Source organism: Crocuta crocuta, unplaced genomic scaffold (assembly GCF_008692635.1).
Source record: "Crocuta crocuta isolate KB4526 unplaced genomic scaffold, BGI_CrCroc_1.0 scaffold26, whole genome shotgun sequence".
NCBI lineage: Eukaryota > Metazoa > Chordata > Mammalia > Carnivora > Hyaenidae > Crocuta > Crocuta crocuta.
The window spans coordinates 12841509-12860596 of NW_027532249.1; the positions used below are offsets into that span (position 1 = coordinate 12841509).

The following is a 19088-nucleotide window of genomic DNA, read 5'->3' on the forward strand; positions in this document are numbered from 1 at the left end:
TGACAGTTACCCAAAGCAAAAATTATTTAAAAATTGCAGGAAAACTGCATAAATTCCAATGCAGTGTATAAAAAATTTCGAGACAGGACAGGAAAGCTAAATACTATCAAGAAGTCGGTTCTTCCTGATTTGGTATTCAATGTAATCTCAATCAAAGCCTCACCAAGTTACTTTGTGGATACTGACAAAATGATTCTAAAATTTATATGAAAAAGCAAAAGGGGTGGAACAGCCAACACGATATTGAAGGAGAGGAACAGTCTGAAGACTGATGCTACCTGACATCCAGACCTCTTCCAGTGGCAAAGTCTGGGAGAAAGGCAGCAGCCACCATGTCTGGCTGTGAAGATGGCAAGAAGTCAGTCCCTGGAGCAGGCCAAAGAGATGGACGAGATAAGGCATTCAAGCAGAACAGAGCTGAAACAAAGGCTGAGGGGAAGGGTCCCCTGGCCACAGGTGGAATTAAGAAATCTGGCAAAAAGTAAGTTGCTCCTTGTATCTGAGGCAATGGTGACCCTTATTTCCATTCCTGTTTAAACATCTGGATTTCCTGTCATAGCAGCTGTTGCCATCTAGAGTTAGAATGAAGTGTTTCTTAGATTCTATTGTACATTTAAGAATAAACTTAAAAAAAAAAACCATCAACTGTTTAGAAAAAGACTTACTATAGGAGTGCCTGGGTGGCTCAGTCGGTAAAGCATCCGACTTCGGTTCAGGTCATGATCTCGCAGTTCATGGGTTCAAGCCCTGCACTGGGCTCTGCGCTGACTGCTCAAAGCCTGGAGCCTGCTTCAGATTTTTATTTCTCTCTCTCTGCCCCTCCCCCATTCACACTCTGTCTCTCAAAAATAAATACAACATTTAAAAAAAAAACTTACTATAAAGCTACTGTAATCAAGACAGTTTGGTACTGGTGAAAAAAGAAACAAATAGATCAGTGTCCTAAAATAAATCTACATACTTAAATGATCTTTGACAAAATAGCAACAGCAATACAACAGGGAAAAGCCAGTCTTTTCAACAAATGTTGCTGGAAAAAATGGACAATCACATGCAAAAAAAAAAAAAAAAAAAAAGGATCTAGATACCGTACTTCATACCCTTCACAAAAATTAACTCAAAATGGATCACAGACCTAAATGTAAAAACCAAAATTGTAAAGCTCCTAGAAAATAACAAAGAAGAAATCAAGATAACCTTCCATATGGCAATGTCTTTTTAGATACAACACCAAAGGCACAATCCATGGAACAATTGATAAGCTAATAAAGGTTACCATCCAAAAAGATACAAAGAATTTGTAAAACAATAAGAAAACAAACACCCAAACTAAAAAGTGGGCCAAAGACCTGAACAAACACCTTACTAAAGAAGATACACAGATGGCAAATAAGCATATGAAAAATGCTCCACATCATAAGTCATCCGGGAAATGCAAATGAAAACAAGATACCACTACACACCTATTAGAATGGCCAAAACCCAGAATAATGACAATACCACACTTTGGCAAGGCCGTGGAGCAACAAGAAATCTCATTCATTGCCAGTGGGAATAGTAGAGCCAACTTGGAAAACAGTATGGCAGTCTCACAAAACTAAACTTACTCTTACCATACAATCCAGCAATCATACTCCTTAGTATTTATGAAAAGGAGTTGAAAACTTACCTCCACAAAAAAGCCTGCACCTGTACATGGATGTTTATATCAACGTTATTCATAACTGTCACAACTTGGAAGCAATCAAGATATCCTTCAGTAAATGAATGGATAAATGAACTATGGTACATGCAGACAATGGAATACTATTCAGCACTAAAAAGAAATGAGTTATCAAGCCATGAAAAGATGTGAAGTAACTTTAACTGCATATTACTAAGTGAAAGAACTCAGTATGAAGAAAACCAAATACTGTATAATTTCAACTGTTCAGCAATCTGGAAAAGGTAAAACTATGAAGACAGTAAAGATCAATAATCGCCAGGGGTTAGTAGGAAATGCAAGGATAAATAGGAAGAGAACAGAGGATTTTTGAAACTATTTTGTATGATGTGGATACATGTCATTAGACATTTTTCAGAACCCATGGAATGTACAACACCAAGAGTGAACACTAATAAAAACTATGGATTTTGAATAACAGTTTGTCAGTGTAGGTTCATCAATTTTATTTATTTACTTATTTATTTATTTATTTATTTTTAAGGTTCATCAATTTTAACAAACCTATTGGTGTGAGGATATTGAACATGTTGGGAGGGGTAATATATGGGAAGTCTCTGTACTTTCTGCTCAATTTCACTATAAACCTAAAATGGATCTAAAAAAATAGTCTATTAAAAAAAAAACTTTGTAAGACCATAAGCAGAATTAGGAAATGATATTCCATAATCAAGAAGAAAAAAGTCAATAGAAACAGGTTCAGTGATGAGCCACATATCTGAATTGGAAGAACTTTAAAATTTTGGGTGGTTCAGTCAGTTAAGCATTCGACTCTTGGTTTCAGCTCAGGTCATGATCTAGCGGTTTGTGCATTCAGACCCTGCATGGGGCTCCACACTGCTTGGGATTCTCTCTATCTCCCTTTCTATCATCCCCTCCCCTGTTCATGCTCTCTCTCTCAAATTAAATAAATAAACTTAAAAAAATAAATTAAAAACAAAAGAACTTTAAAATTTCCATAAAAAATATGTTAAAGATTTAAAAGACAAGATAGACAAACTATGTGAAAAAGATTTCAACAGAGAAAATGAATCTCCCAAAGATGTACATCCTGCGAGAAAAGAATTAGAATTATCTTCATATGTATAAAAGAGAATATATCTTATGGAAAATTTTAAATATAAACTGAGGAAAATCCACTGGTATATGATGATCTATAATAACCTCTTACAAATGATAAGAAAAAGAGTTAAATTACTTCCTCTATTTTTCTAAATGAGGAATGAACCACTTTAGCACCTAAATTCAATTAGGTATATAATTCTATATGCAATCCTGATTAACAAATCTTTAATTGCCACAATGACTTCAAATTTGGGCTGCTTTTTACATTTTGAAGTATATTACTGATAGTTTTATTTTGCCTAACTTATATCAATATAACACAATATATTTCATGTCCCCCAAAAATAACTTATAGTATCAATTCCCAATCGACAAATATCAAAGTTGCTAAAACCCAGAGAAATTTTCTGGTTTAATCTCATTTTATATAAGATAACTGAGACTCAACACTCTTGTTTTGTGGCTTCAGATCCAAATCTTTTTTTTTAAGTTTATGTATTTTGAGAGAGAGAGAGAGAGAGAGAGAGAGAGAGAGAGAGAGAGAGAGAGAGAGAGAGAGAGAGAGAGAGAGAGAGAGAGAGAGAGAGAGAGAGAGTGTGTGTGTGTGTGTGTGTGTGCGTGTGTGAGAGAGTGTGTTCGGGAAGAAGAGGGAGAGAGAGGAACCAAAGCAGGCTCCACACTGTCAGTGCAGAGTCTGATGTGGGGCCTGATCTCACGAATTCTGAGATCATGACCTGAGCTGAAATCAGGAGTTGGATACTCAACAAACTGAGCCACCCAGGTGCCCTGCAAATCTGTTCTTTAATTCAATATATTTGTTGAGCCCCTACTGCACATTGGCAAGTGCTGTTTAAGTGTGATAAACAGAATATCAAAGACTCTGCTTTGACAAACCTTCTACTCCAGTAGGAAATACACCAAACAAAATTTCACAGTGTGGAAAATGATCTAAAGAAAATAAAACTAATACTGATAGTAGGAAGAGGGGAGTTATTTTGTACTGGGTATACTGGGTATTCAGTGGGAGGTGGGGGGGAATCTCTGAGACTGTAAGACCTAAATGAAATGTATGAAGATCTGAGAGAAAAACAGTCCATGAAAAGGTAAAGTACAATCACACTTAAGAACGAAATGTGGTTGGAGTGGTTTAGGAATAGAAGATATATATTAATGGAATATAGCAAGTAAGGGTAAGAAATGTTAAGAGAGGAGATAAGAGAAGCTGGATTTTCGAAGGCCTTGATGCCACAATAAATACCTTGGATTTTAGTCTGTGTGTGATGAGAATTCACTAGAGAATTTTAAATAAGGAAGGACATAATCTGATTTAAGTTTTTAAAAGATGGCTGTAGGCACCATAGAGAAAGACTGTAGAGAAACAAAACTGGCAGCTGGGAAACCAGTTGGTAAAGTATTAAACAAGTGGTCAGGCAAGAAATGATGACAGCTTAGTTTTGAGAGGAAGCAATGGACATGACAGAGTGGGGGGATTTGGAATTTATTTTGAAGGTGAGATGTACTAAGGGGTTGAGTATAACAAGTGCAAAAAGAACACTGAAGGATTTTTCTTAGGTTTTCAGTTTAAGGAAATGTGTTAGATGGTGGCACCATTTCTGGAATAGGGAAAAGTAGAGAACAGATTAAAGAAATCTTTACCACTATATTATAAATATATCATTATATTATGTATTATAGGTTCTCCCTCCCCCAAGGTTTATAAACTTTTTATTTTTTTTTTAATTTTTTTGATGTTTTTGTTTTTGAGAGAGAGAGACAGCATTAGCAGGGGAGGGTCAGATAGAGAGAGAGGAGACACAGAATCTGAAGACAGGCTCCAGGCTCTGAGCTGTCAGCACAGAGCCCGACACAGGGCTTGAACCCACAAACTGTGAGATTATGACCTGAGCCGAAGCCAGACGCTCAACCAACTGAGCCACCCAGACACCCCTATAAACTCTTTGTAAAAATTGAAAAATTGGGATGGGGCACCTGGTGGCTCAGTTGGTTAAGCGTCCAACTTCAGCTCAAGTCATGATCTCACAATTCGTGGGTTCGAGCCCCGCATCAGGCTTTGTGCTGACAGACAGCTCAGAGGCTGGAGCCTGTTTCCAATTCTGTGTCTCCCTCTCTCTCTGACCCTCCTCCACTGACGCTGTCTCCCTCTCTCTTAGAAATATATAAAACATTAAAAAAAATTTTAAAGTCCTTATATTTTTAAAAAAATTGAAAAATTGGGGACACCTGGGTGGTTCAGCCGGTTGAGTTTCTGACTGTGGCCCCTGTCATGATCTCACAGTTAGTGAGTTTGAGCACTACATCAGGCTCTGTGCTGACAGCTCAGAGCCTGGCACCTGCTTCAGATTCTGTGTCTCCCTCTCTCTCTGCCCCTCCCTCACTCACACTCTGTCTCTCTCTCTCTCTCTCTCTCTCTCAAAAACAACTGAACACCAAAAAAAATTTTTTTAACTGAAAAATTGGGGGCGCCTGGGTGGCTCAGGCAGTTAAACATCCAACTTTGGCTCAGGCTGATCTCATGGTTTGAGTTTGAGCCTTGAATCAGGTTCTGTCTGTCCTTACAGCTCAGAGCCTAGAGGCTGTTTCAGATTCTGTGTCTCCCTCTCTGTCTCTGCCCCTCCCCCAACTCACTCGCACTCGCACGCGCTCTCTCTCTCTCTCAAAAATAAAACATTGAAAAAAATATTTTTTTCAAAATGCAACAAAGTAGAAAAATTAAAAATCAGGATCAGGTGAGAGAGAAACAAACTTGAGATATAAAATGTTTGATAATTTTTATGTAACAAATTCCTGTTTCTAAAGACTATTTCTCAGCTTTCAACATGGTATGATCACCCTACCTTTAAGCAGAGACACTCAATAAAACTCAGACCAGTCTCTGACCTCTCAGTCCCTCCTACAAATATACCTGCTCCCTATTCCCCAGTGATGCCAGAGTATGGTTCTAAGGGCCAATGCTACTTTGCTTCAGATTCCTTTTCCATTTCAAAGATTTTAAAATCTCTATTCCTGCTCTATTTACTTCTTTTTTCTTTAATATCCAGTTTCCTTTTTCCTAATCACCTTCAAAAGGAATACAGAAAAAGCATATAGAAATAAAGTAATATGTATTCAAATTTCACATAAAAGAAACTAAAGACTCAGCAAGAGTTACTGGGTAATTTTTTTTATTAAACTCTCTATATATATTTTTTTAGTTTATTTATTTGAGAGAGATGCGTGTGAGTGGGGAAAGGGCAGAGAAAGGAGGAGAGACAGCATCCCAATCAAGTTCCCAACTGTCAGCACAGAGCCGGGACACAGGGCTTATCCTATGAACCGTGAGAGGGTGATCTGAGCTGAAATCAAACGTCAGATGCTTAACTGCTGAGCCACCCAGGCTCCCCTATACAACAACTGCATACGTTATGCAAGTCTCACAAATGTAGCTATTATCTGTCACCATATACTGTTACAATACCATTGATTATTATTCCCTTTGCTCTAACTTTTATCCCCTCCCATGAGGAACAATATTTTTACTTTGATGGTTTAGTATTAAAATGCTGGATACTGTGGCTTTATAGCCAATCAGGTATCTGTCAAATCTTCCTTCAGTTGTGACCATCAATTTTCCCCTTTTCTATCAATGTCATAATAATCCAACACCACACACACCACATACACATACTACTCCCTCCTTGTATGTCACTAAAATATTATTTCTCTCCCTACACTCCATCAAAATATTATTTGGTCATTATTTAAACTTAACTGTATCATTCACAATTCTCAAAATTCCTCAACTTGTGAAAGAACAGAAAGAAAAAAGTCCAAACGGGATCAAAATCAAAATATCACAATCTGATTTGATGTATTTTTCTAATCTTAACTACTTACAAAAATCTGACTCGGTTAAAAAAAAAATTCATTATTCCCCACAAAGATGTCAAGCTTTCTCATTAGCTATACTATGCCATCAATCACAGATGAACTCCTTGTGTCCATTAAAAAAGAAATTCAAGTCTTAATGTTTCCTCACCCATGAAAACATACCCCTTTCCTGATCACTGCTCCACCAAAATAATTATCACTTCTAAACTGCAAAGCTAATTTATAACTAAAGTTAAATAATTAATAGTTACATAAACCTCTTGTTAAAACTTTTCATTTCTTTCAGGTTTTGCTCCTAACCTTGAAGGCAAGGCATACCCTGCAGTAGAGCCCACCACAGAGCATTCATTCAGTCAGGTGTTAATTCAAAGGAGATACAGAAGGATAGAGGACAAAAGGACTAAGTTAGAAATGTCTCTGCAAAGAACCCAAATACATTACTTAAAGTTCAAACTATAACTGAGTTTTGGATAGGCTCCAGGCCTGGCAACATTGCTCACTGCTCTAGGAGGAATTTTTCCTGCCTTCTCTTCACACCTTTAGCCAAGAGTACCCCGGTTCAAGAAGGGAAATTGAAGTGTGTCTAGGTCTAAATCAGAGTCCAGGCTTCCCCTTAAGCATTAATAAGTTTTTTTCCTAAACAGCTTCTAATAAGTTAGGTAAAATGAATTTCCTCACATGGTATCAATGAGGCAGATGGGGTACTATGACAGAAAAGAGAGCATGATCCTTCTTTCCCCTACCCCCAAACCAAAAAGAGAGAAAAAAAGAAAAAGAAAATATTTTAGCCAACTGAAAAAAAATAATAATAAGGCTCTGTGAGCATCAATTTCTATGATAACTAAATAATTTAAATATGATTTTAATCTTTTATAAAGGTCTTTAGCCATTTTTAAATGTCACAGATTATTATCATGTCTAAGAGAAAATTTTTACCCAAAGGAAAAGCCATTTATTTTCTTAAACATCTGATGAAAATTTAAAAAGTAAAACTCACTGGGGTCTAACGTACTCTATTTTTAAGTGGTCTTAAGTAGAACAAAATTTGATTTCCAGTCCCAAAATATTGTCATTTAAAATTAACTAAAGCTACAACACCAAATGACTTCTTTTCTATGTGTTTCTCTCCAGGAAACATAGATAAAAACCAGTATTTAAAAAAAAAATCAGATGTTTTCTCAAACACTTAAGAGTGATTAAACTTCAATTATATCTCAATTTTTAAAAAGGAAAAAAAGTGCTTAATGCAAAACTGCAATACTATCTGCCCATCAAATGTACAATAATACAAAGCACCTTATAGGTGCCCAATAAATGTTTAATGTCCCAACCCAAAATCAAGAACTGTGATCACAGCAGAACATCTTCAACATAACATGTATGTTTTTATGCTTTCTCCACATACTACATAAGAATGCTACAATGTTTTGCAGGAGTTTCTATAGTCTTAGACTATACACACCTACATTTGAAAACAGCAAAAGTATATTGATCCTTATGTTAGCAAAGGATGGCCAACTGCTAAACTCAATTCCTTCTCTTGAGCTTATTTCAAAAATAATAAAATAACCCATAGCTCTGTCCCATCAAGGTGGGGGGTGGGAGGAGGAATAGGGCTGAGGTAGGAATCAATCTTCCCCAAGTGGATACATTGCTTGATAGCTTTGCAAGAGCCAGAATTTGTTTACAAGGTAATGACTCCACATTGTTCCATAAACCAGCTTCCCTCAGTACTTGGGAAGAATGTTTCCTGATTAATTTCTTTACTTTTTCTCTCAGAAATTAAGAAGTTCCCTTACGATGAAGAATTAAGTCTTTTAAACCTAATCTTTTTATAATTTTACAAAAGCAATAGAAGAATCAAATGATGTAAAATGAGAACTCATTTAAACTAACTTCTACCAGATTTATGCATATTAAATGTTTTTGCTCCATAGTATTCTATAACTTAGCTATCTGACAGAACTATTCTCTTCAAGTTCTAAGTATATTAATATAGTAAAATTGGAAAAGTACATATTTCAAACAATAAATCAGTATCTAGCTATAGATACTCCATGTCAACTTATATGGCATTTAGTTAAGTGACAGAAAGGGGTGTGTGTGGCAATGGCAGATGAAATAAGGAATATACAGGATCACCACAGTAAAGAGACAAAAAAAAAAAGTTCTACTTATCTTGCCTAGAGGTAATTGGATAAATGAAACAACAAACATGAACCCTTCAACCAAAGATAAGGGTAAGAATTTAACTGAAGCCAATAAAGATCTTTTAAAAAAAAAATCCAACATCTGTTGCTTATGTAAAAAATCTATATGAAATGAATTGGTGATCTCAGTTCAGATATCCTGGAGGTCTTAGTGTGAGTGTAGAGTACTGAAGGTAACATGTATAGAAAAAAAAAACATTCCATTTCAGATATAGGTAAACAGCAATTACACTAAATTATTAATTTCACAAGATATCTGAAATGGTTCAAATTTATTCAAAATTTTGCCATTTCCAGAAACAATTATTAAATAATATCCATCATGTCTCAAATAAACATACCTTAAAATATATATATACACTAAAACATTCTTGCTTTGTGGGATTTTTTTTAAGTATACAACAAATTCTGAGGTCTTAACCTTCAAGAATTTTTCTTTTTTAGTTTTATAAGGAAAAACTCTCATGATAGCAAAACGATGGTAAAGAAAAATTCCAAAACCATCTATTTGGTATATCACTATCAATCCCCAAATAAAAAGTTGTGCCAACCTATTATGAATGTTAAAAAGGCTTATCAACAGTTTATAATTACTAATGAAAAATTTTTATATTCAAATTGAATAGCATTATTTGTTAGAAAAGATGAGGTATAAGAATTACTTAAAATACGTAACTTAAATTTAAAAAATCCCACAACATAAACCAGCTAGAATAAAGTTAGCTGGTTTTATGTTTGGCTTTGTTTTAACATAAGCCAATATGGATACTGCCAGGGCTTTGTATATATTATTTCCCAAAAACAGAAATTTTTTAATGACTTAAATTTAGCAATTCATCTCTTTAAGATCTGACCTAATTATCTGATCCTGCATTTTAGAAGTCGTGAATTTCACTTACCACATATTTTACAGCACTTATAAATTGGTTGTGGAAGAGCAGATGCTGTGTTTCATCTTCTGGATTTGAAGCTGTGTAGAGCATGCCACAAACATTACAGGAAACTGCTCCAAATCTTTTTTGTCCTGCATCCTAGTTATAAAAACAAACAAAAGGTTTTTTTCTGTCCCAAAGGAGTAATTCAGCTTCTAAAGCTATAATGGGAACATCAAGTGAGAACTGTTTAATCTACAGTGAATAATGTTCAGTGTTGATTAAAAAACTAAGATGTTAAATTGTGAAAACTGTGTGTAATTTTATTAGGTCCTTAACTTTAGTAATCTGATCACTCGCTCCACAGCATTTAACAACAATTGAGAAGAACTGAGAAATATCTTTTAACACTACAATCTTAGTCTTAAATAAAGCCCTCAAAAGGAAGTCCTGTATAAATGAGAATGAAGATATATTTTTATATCTACATTATTATGCTGCTAAAGCTTAGTCTGTTTCATAGACTCCTTTTTTAATGTCTTAAAAGTATGTTCTCTTTAATGGTTTTGTAGTATTAAAAAGAATATTCTGATGTCACCAGAAACTCCTGATAAAAGGTAATATTTTCTATTAAAACAGTTAATTATTAAAATTAAGTTACTTATAAATTTTTTTCATATTAAATAAGTACAAAGTATGATCATCTATTCTCCAGTAATTCACTTGTACTGTAGAACAGTAACTGTTTACAAAATGTTTTCTTTCTTGTCCTTATTCAACAAGAAATTTTCAGCAATATGATCTAAGTTCAAGAATGATAAACTAATAATCCCTTTACTCTTTCTACTCTAAAACTATGCACTTTGAATTACAAAAAAAAAAAAGAGCGAAGATAAAAGCATCTCTAGTGTCTTAGAACTAGGATCAAGTAGGGGCTTCTGGGTGGTTCAGTTGGTTGACTGCCTGACTCTTGATTTCAGCGCAAGTTGTAATACAAGGGTCATGGAATCAAGCCCTGTGTGGGGGCTCCAGAGTAAGCGTGGAGCCTGCTTAGGATTCTCTCTCTCTCCCCCTCTGCCCCTCTCCCCTCTCTAAAGAAATAAATAAGTAAATAAATCTTTAAAAAAAATTTTTTTATAATTGTGGCAAATATATATGTGCGTGTATGTATATATATGTATTTAAAACAATATTTACCACCTTAATTTATTTTTTAATCTGAGAGAGAGAGGAATGCACAAGCGGGGGATAGGAGCAGAGCAGGACAGAGAGAGAATCTCAAGCAGGCTCCACGTTCAGCACAGAGCCCAACACGGGGCTCAATCCCACAACCATGAGATCATGACCTGAGCCAAACTCAAGGGTCAGACACTCAACCAACTGAGCCACCTAGGCACCCCAACCATCTTAATGATTTTTAAGTGTACAGCTCAGTAGCTTTATAATATTCACTGTTCTGCAGCCAATCTTCAAAAGTCTTTTCATCTTGCAAAACTGAAACTCTACACCAATTAAACAACAGATCCCCAATCCACCTTCCTTCCCAGCTCCTAAAAGCCACCATTCTACTTTTGTCTCTGAGTTTGAATACTTTAGGCACTCACAGCAGTGAAATCATACAGCATTTGTCTTTCTGTGACTGATTTACTTCACTTAGCTTAATGTACTTAAGGTTCAACTATGTTGTAGCATATTTCAGAATTTCTTTTTTAAGGCTGAATCATATTCCACTGTATGTGTACACATTTTGTTTATCCACTCATCCTTGGTGGACACTTAGGTTGCTTTCACCCTTTAGCTATTATGAATGATGTACACCAGTGTACAAACATCTCTTCAACCAGGCAGTTTTCACAGTATTGAGTAAACTTTTCTTCCTTGGTTTCCTAATTGGTAAATGGGAGATAATAGAAGTACCTACCTCATACTTTAAACACTGAGGCCTAATTAATATGAGTGGAATACATGGAACAATGTGTCAGCACTATCATAATCATTAACAGCATCATCAACTCTAAGCCAGAACTGAATAGAAATGTAATCCACAGATGTAATTTTAAACTTTCTAGTAGCCATGTTAAAGAATGCAAAAACAGGTGAAATTAATTTTAATGTTTTATTCAACAAAACATATCCCAAATACTTTAACTTCAACATAAAAGGGAAAAAAAACTTATTAGTGAAATACTTTACATTCCCTTTTTTGTACTAGTCTTTAAAATGCAGTAACTATATATACATTTAGAGCATATGTCAGTTCTAATGAGCCACATTTCAAATACTCAACAGCTACATGTGGCTACCAAATTGGACAGTGCTACTCTAGATTCTACTAGTCTAATTCTGTTTCACTATCATACTGATTTAACAACAGAAACATTATTAATTCTGATGAAACTTCCCCCTGATTAACCTTTCTCAAAAATTTCCAGACAATTCTTACAAAGTTATTCTCCTATATTAGGGTTAGAATCAGTAATCTACTCCCCCCAGATCCTACTGATTATATTGACTGGAAGTACATTAAATTTTCCTAATATTTTGTGTCCTACATTTTTTTAGTGTGCTCACTTATTCAAATTAGATTTTTCATCAATCAAAATCTCCCCCTTTTTCAACCTGTCAACAAGTTGTACACTCTACACTTATAGAGTATTTAAATTCTATTTCAAATTGACGACTGGTTTATCTTCTTGTAAAACACAGCTTAAAAATTACACATTAAAATACAGATATTTAAAATCATTTTACATATTAAGCTCCATGTTATTTTAATATTTAAACCAACTACTAAAAGAAGGTAAATCAAATGACATATTTAAGAAAGTAACAGATTTGGGGCACCTTGGTGGCTCAGTCAGTTAAGCATCTGACTTTGGCTCAGGTCATGATCTCACAGTTCATGGGTTTGAGCCCTGTGTTGGGCTCTGTGCTGACAGGTCAGAACCTGGAGCCTGCTTCAGATTCTGTACCTCCCTCTCTCTCTGCCCCTCTGTCTATCTGTCTCTCTCTCTCTCTCTCTCTCAAAAATCAATTTAAAAAGTAACAAATTCAATATAAAGTATCAATCTGTTGTAAATAAAACTAAGAGTATGGAAATTTGAGTTTTTGTGATAGGAGGAACTCACTACTAGGGGGCAAGTAGAGGGATTTGTAATGATACTAGGAAATATTTCCATAATGATGATTTATGGTGACAAGGCTCTTTGAAAAAAAGGAATTTATTAACAATGTACATAAGGTGATTATAACAACACTTCATCAAAAAAGGTAAAATTGGATACTTACTATGATCAGCTGTTTTTCATCAACTTTCTCTGCTTCTCTTAGTTTCAAGTCCTTTGGAATTGTTATCTCCAAATGGGAATTACACTTAGGCCAAGAATGATTTGGTGGTGTCTCCCTTAAAAAAGAAGAAAAGAAAAGAAAAGAAAAGAAAAGAAAAGAAAAGAAAAGAAAAGAGAAGAGAAGAGAAGAGAAGAGAAGAGAAGAGAAGAGAAAAGAGAAGAGAAGAGAAGAGAAATCACACTATTAAATGTTATAGAGCTATTATCACTTCAAAGCACTAAAAAGAAAAAAAGCTTTTTCTATATTATGTTCATAAATCTTAACTTTAAATAACACTTTAAAAATCAAGGGGAGAAAAACCAAGGTTACTGACTTTCAACAAATAAACAAAAAATTGCTGTACTACAGTTTGAATAAGTTTTAAGTTTTTCATAGTTTTAGCCATCTGAGTTGCTACAATTTGTCCTAAATAGTTTTTAGTAATCTGTAAAGCAAAAGAGGTCAGATTTAATTTAATTCTGACATTAAAGACAGAACCAAAACATTCAAATAATTTTCTTAAAAAAAAAAAAAGACAGAACCAAGGGCTTTTAATACACTTAAAACACTTTTACATGTTGATAATACCAGTACTTCAAGGGGTTTCCAGAGAGATGCATTCTCAAAATACTGTTGCTAGAAGTATAAAAAGACACATGCTGGAGGAAAATATGGCAACATAGGATAACACCCATAGCTATTAATTTATCCTAGATATATAACACAAATGGGCAAAGATGTGTGTGTTTATTAAATAACTTTTTTGGATAGATATAAGAAATGACCAAAATGTCTATAAAGTGGAGCACTGTTAAATAATGGAATATTCATATAATGAAATTTAATGCAGATTTAAAAGAATGAGGTAATTAAGGTAGAAAAGATGCCTATTATCACCCTAAGTTTAGGGTGGGAAAAAGCTATAAAACATATGTATAGGCACAGAAAAAGTAAAATGAAATGAGAACTTGTAAAAATCACGTTCTTTCTACATGAAAAACCAGATTATTAGCACAACTTCTTAGGGAGAAATATCCCAAACTCAAAAGTTTGAAAGATTTTAATCCTTAAGTTCTGTTAAAAACAAGACAACAGGTCCAAAATGGAGATGCTTATGCTAAGCCCCCCATTACAAATCAAGACTTAGTTTTGGCTCCTCCAGAAATGCAATCTTTAACCAGTCAATCAGGAATTATCTAATGAGCACTAGTTAATTTGCCTGAATGACAATCTGCCATTCACCCTAAAAGGAAATAACTTTGCAATAATCAACTTGTTTTTGCCAGTTATAATTTTCCTTAATTCCACTCCTTTCTGCCTATAAAAGTCTTTCATGTTACAGCTGCCAGACTTAATGGTGCCCAATTCAAACTGATTTTTCTTCAAATGTAAAAGCCTCAATTTATCTTTCAATTGTTCCCATATTCTTGTATTAAACTCATGCCTTACCTGTTATCACTGGTCTTAGATGTTTGGTTACTGAGTATAGTGTGTTGTTTGGGAGCTGAACCTGTAATTTAATCAAGAAGGTGAGTTATGCCATAAGCTTTATACTAGGTCTCCATCTAATAGTTGAAAATCATTGCTAAGAGAAAAAAGAGAGAAGAATGCACTAAATGTTTTATTTTTTAAGTTTATTTACTTATTTTGGGAGAGAGAGAACATGTGAAAGGGGAGAAGGGGAGGGGAAGAGAGGGAGATAGAGAATCCCAAGCAGGCTCCGTGCTGTCAGCCTGTGCTGGGACTCAATCTCACAAACCGTGAGATCATTACCTGAGACAAAATCAAGAGTTGGACGCTTAACCAACTGAGCCACCCAGGTGCCTGTTTTCTTTTTAAAGACTATCTGATAAAACTAGATCCCCTTCCTAGAAATTAGTCTTCAGAGAAGAAACAGAAAAGCTCTACAGAGTAACAAAGAGATCCAATGGTAGAGTAACAGTTTGCCTCTAGTTTCACCAATTACTAGCACTGAACAACATAGGAAATTGTATAAATGCCTGTATAATTATACAATTTCTACATGGAAATAAATGGGAACACTTCTTCATTTAAAAAAAAACCTGAAGTCTCACAAGAAACAGTAAGTGTTGGCAAGGATGTAGATAAAAAGGAAACCTCGTGCACAACAGGTAGGAACACAAATTGGTATAGCTACTGTAGAAAACACTATGGAGGTTCCTCAAAAAATTAAAAATAGAATTACTATACGACCCAATAATTCCACTAGTAGGTATTTACCCAATAAATACAAACACTAATTCAAAAAGATACATGCACCCCTATGTTTACTGCAGAATTATCTATAATAGCCAAATTATGGAAGCAACTCAAGTGTCCATGGACTAATGAATGGATAAATAAGATATGGTATATATAAAATGGAATATTACTCAGCCACCAAAAAGAATGAAATCTTGCCATTTGCAACATGGATGAAGCTAGAGACTACAATGCTAAGTGAAACAAGTCAGTCAGAGAAAGACAAATACATTACCATATGATCTCACTTATATGAAGGAATTTAAGAAACAAAACAAAGGAAAAGAGATAAATACTCTTAAATACAGAGAACTGGTGGTTACAGAAGGGAGATGGGTGAGGGAATGGATGAAACAGGTGAAAGGGATTAAGAGTACACTTAATGAGCACTGAGGAATGTTTAAAATCATTGAATCATTGTATTATACACCTGAAACTAAAATAAAACTGTATATTACACTCTAATTTTAAATTGTAGTTTCTGAGGTTTTAATCATATTAATAAATAATGCAATAATCAATTCATTTCATTTTCTAAAAATAAGTTCATTTCTCATATTTATATTACATTTTCCCTTCCTCTACAAAAAGAAGAGGTTAAATAATATGTAATAGAAGAAATTATCTGACTTCAGTATACCACTCCAAGTATTTCCCTTAGCAGAGAGAAACAGGAATGAGGAACCTGGAATTTCTTTTCTCCATACCCTTGTGCTTCATCTGATATGGTGAGCACATCTCCATCCAACAGCTTAAATAATGTAATGTCAAAAATGTTTTCAAGGTTACAGAAAAATCTTTGTATGGTATAACTGCACAAATTGCAGAATCTATTTATTTATTTTTATTTTTTAATTTTTTAAGTAAACTCTACCTACTGAGCCAGCCAGGTGCCCCTGGAGCATTTATTAAATCCTTTCAAAGACAGAATCACTAAGATGGAAAACTGAGTAACTCAGGATTAAAGATAAGAATCTGAAGTGGGAAAGCACAAATAATCACCTGTATTTGAGAAATAAGCTGCTGCCACTAACTTAGGCAATTCATTAAGGGATACTTCTCCAGAAAGTTAGTCACAAACAAAAGATTTAAGATAAAAGAACTTCTAGAAGAATCAAAGAATCATACTTAAGTACTTTTTTTTTTCTTTTTTTAGAGAGACAGCATGAGCAGGGAAGAGGAACAGAGGCAGCAGGGAGAGAGAGAATCTCAAGCAGGCTCCATGCTCAGCGCAGAGGCCAACGTGGGGTTCAAACCCACAACTCTAAGATCATTACCTGAGCCAAAACCAAGAGTTGGACACCCAACCAACGGAGCCACCCAGGCGCCCCCATACTTAAGTACTTTAAACAAGGTAAGTACTTTAAACAAGGTAAGAAAGAGAAGCAATTCTGCCCCCAAAGAATGGTGATAAAGATTTTAAAAAAAAACAAAAAAACAAAAAGAATGGTGATAACCATACATTTGAAAAACATATGCAATAGTTCAGAAAGATTTAACTAGCCTATGTGGTAGTCAATATTGTTTCTTATCATACTGACAAAAATATCTCTGAACACTGAGAAACCCAAATAAGTTTCAAAGTTTTACCTGGAAATTTATTCTCTCCTGTATCAATCTTTGCTTGACTGAGCGAAGCTGAAACAGTAGAGGTATTTCCCACAGTAGAGGTATTTCCCACGAGATTGTTTTGAAGTTTGGATTCCAAACATAGACTGAAATTCTGAACATACAACATTCAAAAAGTTACTATTTGCTTTCATATCAACCTTTGGCACTCATCCCAAGAGACTTTCAGTGAATGCATCCTAAGAAACTTTAAGATAATACTTTATAGTAGGAGTAATTCACACTGATATGCCTTAAGAGTCTCTTCATGATCTCCCCCAAAACTACCCTCTCAGCATTAGCTCCCATTATTCCCTTCATGCTATACTGAAGAACTTGCAAATCCCACAGATGTATTCTGGTTCTATACTTTTTCTGTTTCATCCATCTAAACTTGCACTGTCCAATATAGTGGACATAGCCTCATCTGACTACTGAGCACTTAAAATTTGGTATGACTGATTTGAGATTATATTGTCAATATAAATCACGCATCAGATTTTTAAGACTTAACAAAACAGTAAAATATGTCTGTTTTTAAAATTAATTATATGCTGGAAGTATTTCTATATGACAGGTTAAAGAAAATAATTTTACCAGTTTATTATTCTTTTATAAGGTGGCTACCAGAAAATTTTAAATGATATGGTTCACATTACATTTCTACTGGATAATGCTGATCTAGAACCTCTCCCCCTGTACAAATTCAACACATTACTTAAATATTAACCTCTTCCAAGAAGCTTTTGCCAAGTTTTGCCATAACCTTTTCCCAAGTTTGGAATAATTTCCATCTACTTCACCTCTACCTCTTTCATGTCTTTATTACTATTTTCAATTAGCTATTTGTTTCTGATTCATCTTAACTCTTAAGAGCAAAGATGATATTATATTTATCTTTGTATTCCCAAGATCCCCTAAATCAGAACACTGTCAAAGCTGATACTCAATAACTACCAAAAGAAAATACTCCAAGCTCATTGGGTGTATCTGTATTGTGATTATTACACTCAACTATGTAACATTATTTTTGAATATTTTTTAAAAAGTGAACAAGTTTTGTCACTGAAAAAGCAGAAAAACAAAAACAAGAGCAATGACTAATTAACCTCCATTAAACAGGAAGGAATTTAGTAAGTTACTGGCTTAAAAAAAGAAACACAAAATAATTGGGCTTTAAAAGTCATAAAGTTCAAGTAATTTAAATTCAGCCCAAAGAATTCACAGAAGCCCTATCAAGCACAATCATTTCTCAGTGCTACAGAAACTGACATCAAAATTACAGGCAGCCATAGAAAAAGATTTCATATGATATAAGGCTTGTTTTTATATTCTCCTTCCTCCCCAAGTATAACCTGGCTAGACTCTGAAGCCAGCCAATCTCAGTTTAAATCCTAGCTCTACCACTTAAATGTTACTCAGGGAAGTTAAATTCCTAAGCCTCATTCTCCTCACCTATAATATGTAGATAATAATAGAAACCATAGAGTAGACTGTGGTGATAATTCTACTAAGCTCTTCTCTGACTAACAAAGAGGCAGTGTTAACCAAAAGCTATTACATCATTAACCGAAAGCTATTGTGATGGTTGAACAAAGCTGCCACAATTCTTAGTACTTATGAATAAAGAGAAATCTCTAAATTGACTGCTACAATGTAAATTCCTTAAAGGCAGGAAACATTTTGTCTTCTGTAGCCTAGCACAAAGTCTTTGACACAGCAGGCACTCAACTATGTCATGATGAACTAACATGGTTACCACATTCCATGATCACTCAGTGATCACATCAGTGAAAGTGGTATTAGTGAAAAGAAACAACCTAAAAGTGTTTTAAACTGCACAAAACCAAGTTGCAAAAAAATACACACACATATACACAAACTATGTTAGCATTTATGTAAACATTTAAAACACAAACAGTGCTAAGTATTCTTTATGGATATACAGATACAGTGAAATCATAAAAACAAAAAAGGAAAGATCCACACCAACTTCATAAACATGCTTTAACTCTGGGAAGAGAGGTAAATGGAAAGAGGGAGATACGGTCTTTTTCTGTATCTCTAACATACTTTTCTTATTTTAAAAGACTTGAATTCAAAAAAATGTTGGTTTTTGTCAAATTTGGGTAG

The 19088-nt window shown here is 34.5% G+C and overlaps 1 protein-coding gene across 4 annotated transcripts in view; it reads right to left on the minus strand.

Annotated features, from left to right (window-relative positions):
- Nucleotides 1–19088, minus strand: part of ESCO1 (establishment of sister chromatid cohesion N-acetyltransferase 1) — a 68494-nt gene that overhangs the window by 15774 nt on the left and 33632 nt on the right. For all 4 annotated transcript variants that reach the window (XM_077778185.1, XM_077778182.1, XM_077778183.1 and 1 more), the window contains exons 3-6: nt 16938–17070; nt 14535–14595; nt 13047–13161; nt 9786–9917 (exon numbers count right to left, since the gene is read on the minus strand). In XM_077778185.1, the coding sequence (XP_077634311.1) occupies nt 9786–9869 (84 nt within the window). In that variant the 5' untranslated portion in view covers nt 9870–9917; nt 13047–13161; nt 14535–14595; nt 16938–17070. The remainder of the gene's footprint in view (nt 1–9785; nt 9918–13046; nt 13162–14534; nt 14596–16937; nt 17071–19088) is intronic.